This window comes from Gobio gobio (genome assembly GCF_949357685.1).
Source record: "Gobio gobio genome assembly, chromosome: 21".
Lineage (NCBI taxonomy): Eukaryota > Metazoa > Chordata > Actinopteri > Cypriniformes > Gobionidae > Gobio > Gobio gobio.
Genome location: NC_137117.1, coordinates 25,249,974 through 25,259,337, shown reverse-complemented (window position 1 = coordinate 25,259,337; position 9,364 = coordinate 25,249,974). Strand labels below are relative to the sequence as shown.

The window sequence follows — 9,364 nt, the reverse complement described above, 5'->3', positions numbered from 1 at the left end:
GAAAGTGCATCCATCGATTATAAAAGTAATCCACTGTAATGTCTAGTGTTTTGGTTTTGTTTCATGTTCATGTTTAATGTTCTTATTTTGTTATATTGAATGTCATGCTTCCTGGTTTGTCATGTGATTTCCATCGTTTCCATGTCATGTGCTTCCCTAGTCTCTTGTGTCATGTTGCCATTAGGCTTGTTCGACTTCATACAGCGATGCGCAGACCGATCAGCGGCTGACTTGAAGCAGTGCATGCCGGTTAGAAATTTTGTCCGACTTGAGGCAGCGCCGACGCCACGTGACTGACGTATGTCATCAAAGTGCCATGAGAGCGATTCGAGAGTAGCCGGCTGGTGCATTCTGCGCAGCTTCTACAGAGCGACTGCACAGACGCTAATGACGACACAGCTGTTCCACGATTGGCCAGATTCACCACACGACAACAATCACGTGCGTTTTGTGTTTATTCTAAAACCTTCAGTTCCACTAATGCGCACAAATCTGTATTATACAACAGTAAAACCTCTTTTCATGTAGTTGCGATGTTATATTGTTATGTTTATCAAAATAAAATTGTTAAATAAAGTTGACCCCACTTCATTGATAGTTCACTTATGTTGAACTTTTTTCCTGTACAAACACACAATGTATTAAGCAGTACATAAAGTATTAGCCTACATGAAAATGTCTCAGAAACATATGTGAATTGTATGTCACAGGTGTCTTGTCAGTCATTAGTCCCTGGCTGAATCCGTAATCACTCCCTAAACCCTCAATCACTATTCCCTACTTTAGTCCACTAATACAGTTCACTTGAAGGAGTGAATGAAAACAAGTGAGTGAATTCGGACAGCCACTGTGTTTACACTGGCTGTACACTCGTTATTGCGGTGCAATGTGGGATAGAATGAGTGCACTCAACAATGGCCACTATGGTTTTGGACACACTACAAATGGCTGTCCCCTCAAATAGTGCCCTATTTAAGGGTATAGGGGGCGATTTTGGATTCAGCCCCAGTGTATTTAAGCCCTCATGTTGTCTAGAAGCCATGCATCTTTGTCTAGTATTGATTGTTCCTGTAACCTCTGTTGGTGAGTTTGTCAAGTTTGCCGATGGTTCATGTTCAAGTCTGTTTTAGTCAAGTCAAGTCATCGTTGGATTCTGTTTATATCACCTTTTTTAAATAAAACTGCACTTGCGTTCAACTACAACTTGACTCCAGTGGATATCTTTACATCCACATGGTTCTGGGGGGTAAATAAAGGCCTTCTGAAGCGAAGTAATGCGTTTGTGTAAGAAAAATATACATATTTAACACGTTATAAAGTAAAATATCAAGCTTCCACCAGACCGCCTTCCGTATTCAACTTGTGATTTTTCTTTCTTTTTTTTTTTTTTTTTTTACAGCCGTGACGTGTGGACGTAGCATAAGCGTAGGGATATATGGATAAATATTGATGTTTTTCTTACACAAACACAGCGATTCGCTTCGGAAGACCTATATTAACTTCACAGAGCCCTGTGGATTACTTTTATAATGGATGGATGCACTTCTTTTGGGCTGCCATTTATAAAGCTTGGATTAGCCAGGACAATTTTTAATATAACTCTGATTGTATTTGTCTGAAAGAAGAATGTCATATACACACTAGGATGGCTTGAGGTTGAGTAAAGGGTCATTTTCATTTTTGGGTGAACTATCCCTTTAAGCTCATGTTGTAATTAAAATGAAATAAATTATATTTAAAATAAATGTACGTATAATTTATTTAATTTATAATTAATGAATCCATCTATTTCTTTATATAGAATCTTAATATCTTATAAGGCCTATTATTGTTTACTTTTTTTCTTAAAAAAAAAAAAACTTTTACATGAATTTAGCACACGTCATACCATCTTACCTGAAAATTTGAATTAAGCCTCAGTATTTTAGAAAAATTTAAATTGGTAACAGGTTTTTAGGACTACAACTACCACAATAGTGACAGTGCATCCTCGGTGAATCGGACTGCTGTTGTAGTCCCTATAAATTCACCTTTGACGCGTGTTTAAGTAATTTATCTTGTATACCAAAACGTGAAACTATCTTGAAATAATAAATACGTAAATTTCAGACTTTTTCCTCTTAAACCACGTTCAAATCAAACCAATAGCTCGGGGTTTGGGACTACAAACGGAACATCTCTGTATTTTCTTAATAGAGTAAATGCGAAGATCACCATTCATTATTATTAGCTTTCTGTTCACTCCATCTAATCCTGTGGAGGGGTTCAGTTGTCCGAATTGGCGCAATCTCTCCAAGGGGTGGCGTTTTACACCCGCGTCTCTCTCTCGCGCTCGAAATCACCCCCTCCGTCGCTCTTATCAGCAATTCAGATTGCATGCAAATGCCCTGTGAAAGGAGCGTCATTCTGAAAGGAGAGCGAGTGTGCGCGCGAGGGGGGTGAGCAGCGGCATTCCTCATTCCTCTCTCTATTCTTCTCTGTCTGCCGGCTGATGCTCGCGCGTTCACTCAGCGCAGATATGAGCGCAGATCGCGGTGAAGTTTGAAGAACACCGAGAGCAGCGCGCGGCCGTATTATTATTTCCATCAGACTTGCTGCAGAACTCGTCCGGCGTTTGCATTAGGAGTTCGTAACTTTCTCTTTTATCCGTTTGGTTTGACCATGGGCTCTTTCCGCAGAAAAGCGTTTTATTGTCCCGTTTGGTCATTTGCTGTTGTTTTTGTGCTTTTGAGTCAGCGTTGTCATGGAAGTTGTTCAGAAAAGAACCTGGAAAAAAGAGAAGACCAGGCGAATATAGTTTTAACCGGGACTGTAGAGGAGATCTTAAACATGGATCCTGTGCACAACACTTATTCCTGTAAGGTAAGACTTTCTTTGCGTCCCAGACACACTTCACATGAATCAAAATGAAAGTAAAAAAAGGTAAACATATACTTCATAACACATCGTATTGCAAGTCTTTGCTTATACTTGGATATCTGTTGTCACTGATATATATCACCTGTTAGACATATAGACAAAAGCTACCAGTCCAGTCGTTGTCCTGGTCAGAAACTCGCAGCATATCAAGGGAACATGTAAAATGCTGTCTAGATGGGTACCTCACTAAGTTTTTGAGCCTAATTTTGTTTGTTCATTAACACAGAGTAGCTGCAACCATTCTTCCCAATATAAAACCACATACAATTGTGATTAAAAGGGATATTTGTTAAACTGTTCCTAATGGGTTTTTCGTATGTGTGGACATAGGTGCTACTCAGTTAATGAAAAATGTCAACCTGCACAGTCCTACTTTGATCCACCTGTAATTTGAGCTTTCATACATGAGCAACCCGAACCTCAGCCTTTGCAGTGACTTGATGTTCTTTCAAGCTCTATTAGTGCTTCGGGGTCAATTATATTCAATTATCATGTAATCATGGACTTACTTTGTTAGAAGTAACCGAATGCGGGTACGCATATCAAAGTCTCACAGAAACGAATCACTAAGACATAAAAAGTGTGAAATGAAGAGTTAAACTGCAGCTCTTCCTACATCGTTTCATTGTGTGATGGATGAGATATGGCACTGCAAAGCTTAAAAAAAAAAAGATTACTAGTGAAAAATGTATCTTTTTAAATATTACAAATATATGAGCTTGACAATTGGAGTAAACTGCTGAAGTAAAAAATATACATGAATTTCTTAGCATTTGGATTTAATGACTCCACAAGTTTGTGTATAACCTGTTATCCATCATTGAACATCTGACCGCCAGGAGTTAATGAATTTGCTATTGGTTAATATGTAACCTAGGAATAGTGCAAAATCTCATATTTCTTGAAATATTTCTCATTCATTTCACATAACAAATTTTTATTTTTGTTTTAAATATTTAAAAATCCTATTTTTAATGTGGTCTCCCGTTTTTGGACCCCCACTGAGGCACATACAACGTATACTAAGAGTTTAACTGCAGAGTCTTGTACAGCCGATGGTAGGTGGCCACTCTGGAATGTGCAAGAGTGACCTTGATCTGCAGGAAATTCTGTTTTCGTAATCTCATGTTGTCTTTCCCTTGTCTGAAGGTCAGAGTATGGCGCTACCTGAAAGGCAAGACCATGGTGAACGGAGAGGTGCTGCTCGACGGAGGAAACAAGGTCATGATCGGCGGCTTCGGGGACCCCCATATTTGCGACAATCAGGTGGCCACCGGAGATACCCGCATTTTCTTTGTCAACCTGGCCCCTGAGGACATGTGGCCGAGCCACAAGAACGAACTGATGCTCAACTCAAGCCTGATGAGGATTACTCTCCGCAACTTGGAGGAGGTAGAGCACTGCGTTGAAGGTAAACACGCTTTCCTGACTCAGCATAAAGCCGTAACTCACGTCCGCTGGTCGTGCTGGGATTTGAGAGTTAGAAAGCTCCTGTGGTGGTAACGGCGGTCCTGATTGCAAAAGCAGGTGGTGTTTTCTGCTCTAACTGCATCTGCATTCCACCTAATGAAGAGGTGCATGTTTTGTGACATTACATTAAGCATTTACATTATATTTATACAGCAGTCATGTCTATATTAATACAGAAGGCATTGCGACATTTTCTCAAATATTTTTCTCAACTTTTCTCATTTAATTTCTTGGGCCCGGGGCCTTAAAAGCAAAGCATATCATGTGCGCCGTCACTAGCCATCAGCCGCTGACAGTCAGTGCTCTCGAAGGGTGTGTCTGTTCACTAACTGAGCACCTGCAGGGCCTTTGACTAATCTGAGTGAAAGTCCAAACCGCTGCCTTTCCTTGAGGGAAATCATTTATAGAGTTAGAGTGGAGATACTAAAACGTAACTGCATAGCTTCAAGCTATGTGGCCCTCACAAGGGCCCCTGCATCGGTGTTATGATGGCCTTCGCTGCTTATTTCCACTTTTTCCAAGCCAGACTGTCAGAGGAAAAGTTTGGCTCTTTGGGAAAGAAGAAATGGTATAAATTAGACCAGACAGTTGTTCGAACTACTGTGACTTTTCAAAGCGCTTTTGCTTTATTAATGCAAATGTGAAATATTGTTTGTCCTTCTACTATAAAAGGTGAGGTTTTTTTTTCCATTTTGTGAATCAGCAGTGCTTGTAGTTTAATCTTGTTTAGTGCTCAACAATGCTGGCAGCCGTACAAGCAGAGAAAATACACATTAGTCTGGAATACAACAAAGCGTTTGAAGCTAACATCACTCTTATAGGTCCAATCGATTCACTAAATCGGCACTCTGTATCCTCTCTGGATGGCAGGTTGTATAGTGTACACTTTCGGCATAAGGTTTGGCCCACTTTGCAGCTTATTCTGGCCAAGAAACGAGGAGGATTATAGGAGGATCGCTTGATTTGACTTTCAAAAGTTAGAATAACTTGAAATACATAGCCAAATGTACAAGTTTGTTTAAGAATTGTTTATTGTGCTTAAAAAAAGGCACTTCAATTCTTGAGTATTTTTCCATGTTTTTTTTTGCCACTAGCTGGACAATTTTGGGAAAATCTAGATCGGTTCTCAGTTTAGCAATATGGTTCCTTGTAAACTGGTTTCAGGAGGATGTACAAAACTGTACATCTCCTAAAAGTTGAGTTAAGGGGTTAGTTCACCCCAAAATGAAAATTCTGTCATCAGTTACTGACCCTCATGTCATTCCAAACCTATTAAACCTTTGTTCATCTTTGAACCATAATTTTCTTTAATGAAACCTGAGAGATTTCTGTTCCTCTATTGAAAATCCATTCCACTAAAACTTTGTGGCTTCAAAAATTTCGTAAAGACGCTGTAAAAGAAAACCATATGATTAGAAGTTTAATCCAAGGCTTCTGAAGAGACGCAATCACATTATATGATAAACAGGTTAAAATTAGGCATTTATTCACAAACACTGACCCTTGAACACATGTAGAGCATATCAAACTTGGAGGCTTAAGGTCCTTGCACACTGAGTCAGAACTTTTCGTATGCATTTTTTCATATTTCTCATCCTAAAAATTTGTCATGCAGAGAAACCTTGCACACTCAGTCTGATGCGTATTAATTAATCCATTGCGAAAAAATGTGCAAAACAATACAAAATGTCTTCAAGCGGTGAGGAGGATTTTGTTGTCCTCTCTATTCTTAAAAAGAGAAAAGAAAGAGGAAATATTGGGTCGATCCAATCCTGAGATTGCGTAGAGAGGAAGGAGCGTTCCACCTCCTTATCAAGGAGCTGCGGGATTTAAAAGCGATTTAAAAGTTTACTTCAGGATGTCAGTGGCTCAGTTTGATGCTTGGCTATCGATACCGGAGCCACATATTCAAAACTTTGTTTGTCGTTCAGTGCTTTGTGCTGCAAGTGGATTAACTTCTCAGACGCCATTCTGGCTTTTGGTGTTCGCTTGTACGGTGGCTCTGAATTGTCAAAACACCTCTCAAAATGCTTGCTACAGATGCGAAAAATGCAGAAAATGTAACCCTATCCAAATTTTTTTATGATGGACGAAAGTTTCAGAGAAAGCGTGATTGACACAATGTGAGGTCGTTTTTATTTTTTAACGTGCAAACATTTCGGATGAGGATTTCGGACTCGGACCTTGAACGTGTTTGCTTGACACGTGAGAACCAATGAGGCTTGTTCTTGCGTGAACCAATTAAGTTTGTTCTCGCATGTCATTAAGTACAGAGCTTCTGTTTCTGACAGAATTTTAATTTTTAGGTGAACCATACCTGAAGTTCGCCAGTCAGATTTGATTTTGGTAGATCAAGCAGATACCTGTAATAGTATCGAGCACAAATCGGAAAAGTGTTCCTTCAGGGCACAAAGCGTCCCCTTTCTATTTCTTTTTAGTTCTCTGCTTTTTAGTGCTGAGCTTTTTGGCACAAGCCATTGCTGAGTGGAAGACTGTCTTTTTTAGAGGCTGCTAAAATCTTAAAAGGTTTGATAAGGGGGCAATTTAGCAGAGTACCGTATTTTGCATTTGCACATGGCGGGCTAAGTGTTAGGCCACTGAAAATAAACGCTGCTCTGGCTAATGAGAGACCATGTGTTTCATTTAACAAATGCGATTCTTTTTATATTGTAATGGGATTGGATCTCGTTTCACACACAAGATGCTCAAGGATACGCTACAAATAGCAAACAGCTGTGCTCAGAATGGCCAACGGTTTTGTTAAAGCTTGCGAATTCTAATTCCAAAATTGCAGAGTCTGTAAACAGAGACTGTGCACTTCAAAAGATTCAGAAACAGTGGTTCTGTCCTTGCTTTTGACATGGTTAGGCAAGTATACTATAAACCAGGCCTTGAAATAAAAAGTGCTGCCCTGAAGGCTGAGTGACGTGACGTTCGTTTGTGTTGGCTAAACTGAATTAGGAATATTTGATGTTATCTCTCAATTAATAAAGCATGACCTCTTAATGAAGAGTTTATTTGTTTCCTTCATTGCTTAGTATCCATGTTTTAGACCTTCAGCAAAAAAAAAGAGTGTGTGTGGTGGAAAGAACAAGATCGTACCTGCCAGCCTGCCGAATGTATCCTCTCCTCTCTCCTCACCTCTGACAGGTTAGATAGCACTGAGAAATGAAGAGATTCCAAGCTGAAGTTGAGAATACTGCTGTCAAAGCCAAAGTTTTCTTAAGGGGACAAAAAAACCTTGTTTATAATGAAACGATTGGGAGGGTGAAATGTGATAACAAGAGAACGCAACAAGAATTTCTTGATACAAGTGTAGACTGGAATGCTTAGAGGAGAGGCCTAGAGGCGTTGAGTTCTCACTCCCACCCTGTTTTCTTCTTGTGGAAACAGACCCACTCGAGTTGTTATATGGAAGAAAAACTTGGGTTAATAAGTTCATCGAGCAAAAATAGATCAAGGACCTCTTCTATACACTAGACTAAATGTTTAGAAGAATGACTGAGCTGCTGTTTTCCATACAATAAAAGTGAATAATGACCGAAACTGACAAGAGAGATTATCAGTGAATAATTACTTAAATTTCAGCTTTCAACTATTTCAACTACCATGTGCGCTTTATTCCAAGTCACCTGAAGCCATAATTCATATGGACCATCTTGGATAGTTTTGTATGGATATACGCGTGTTATGATTTTTTTTTTTGTCCTTTTGGAGCTCAATAGACCCTGGTCCCCATCCACTTTCATTGAATGGAATAGAGCTGAACTTCTTTTTATATGGAAAAAAAGTCATACAAGTTTGGATGAGGGTAAATGATTTAGTTTTTTGAGTGAAATAGTCTTTTAAAGGCACAATATGTAAAATATCCAAAAACCACTATAACAGTATTATATATTTGATTGACTTGTATCCCAGATATTTCCAAGAATGATTAAATCCAGAGAAATAAGCAATTTTTGCATCGCCTATAAGTGACATCATACCCGCGTTACCTTGATTTCCATTTTATTTTGTAGAAACCTTGGAAACACCAAATATGCTTTAATATATTATGTTTTATTAGACAAGGGAACAACTGTCTGGAGACATTTATAGACAGAAAACAAATTATTGTACAGTAATACAGCATTTTCTCCATCATCCAATATGTTTTAAAATTAATTGTATGCCATTTAGCAACACAAGCCATCCAGCATTTATTAATATGATATTCTAATATTGATCTAGCTTACTGCAGTGCGCAACAAGTGTCTCATAGCAGCCGTGGAGCGAATGCACAGAGTAACGTTATAACATCATTTTCGACACATTCAAATGTATCTAATATGATAAAACAGTGCTGCGTTACCCCACATACGTTTGACGGGAAGAAGCAGAAGCGTCGACTGTGGCATAATAAAAGTTCCACTGCTGTTGAGACGTGTGTCATGTTCGTCTCTCATTAGCAATCGCTCCCACAGCACTCGGCCCTGCTCTGCTTCATACTAAGTTAAAGTTTTGTGTTCAAGATTTACAAAAATTATATAATGATGCACTTATAATAAGTGTTTATATTGGGACTATTTCAGACCGGGCTGGTAGGAACCGCTGCGGAGGAGCACAGTCCCTGGGTGACTCGCCATAGACATAAACAGAGAGAAGTAGCTCCGGCTGCAATGTTCTTCCGCAAGAAGCATGCAGTTTTGTTTATTAACCGCTGGAGCGCAAAAAGTCCCGTTCCGATTCTTTTTCACCGGCTGTGAGGTGAAGACTACAACTCCCAAGACTCCGGCGTCATCAAGCTACACCTTTGTTTTGAATAGGTGACCTCTAGCGGCGAAAAACTACATAGTGTGCCTTTAATTACTGTTTTATTCCACAATTGCATTTGTATGTTTAGAAGTCCATTGGATCAATTTTGATTTTGGCATTGTTTGTTAAATCAACTTTGTTAAATCTCTTGTGCGAGTGCGACTTGTGCGAACATGCTGCT

General features: G+C 39.3%; 1 protein-coding gene across 3 annotated transcripts in view; it reads left to right on the top strand.

The window, feature by feature from the left end:
* The first annotated feature begins 2,618 nt into the window (after positions 1-2,618).
* The window catches only part of agrn (agrin), a 269,547-nt gene continuing 262,801 nt past the window's right edge, over positions 2,619-9,364 (top strand). For all 3 annotated transcript variants that reach the window (XM_079803366.1, XM_079803365.1, XM_079803370.1), the window contains exons 1-2: positions 2,619-2,862; positions 4,069-4,330. In XM_079803366.1, the coding sequence (XP_079659492.1) occupies positions 2,662-2,862; positions 4,069-4,330 (463 nt within the window). In that variant the 5' untranslated portion in view covers positions 2,619-2,661. The remainder of the gene's footprint in view (positions 2,863-4,068; positions 4,331-9,364) is intronic.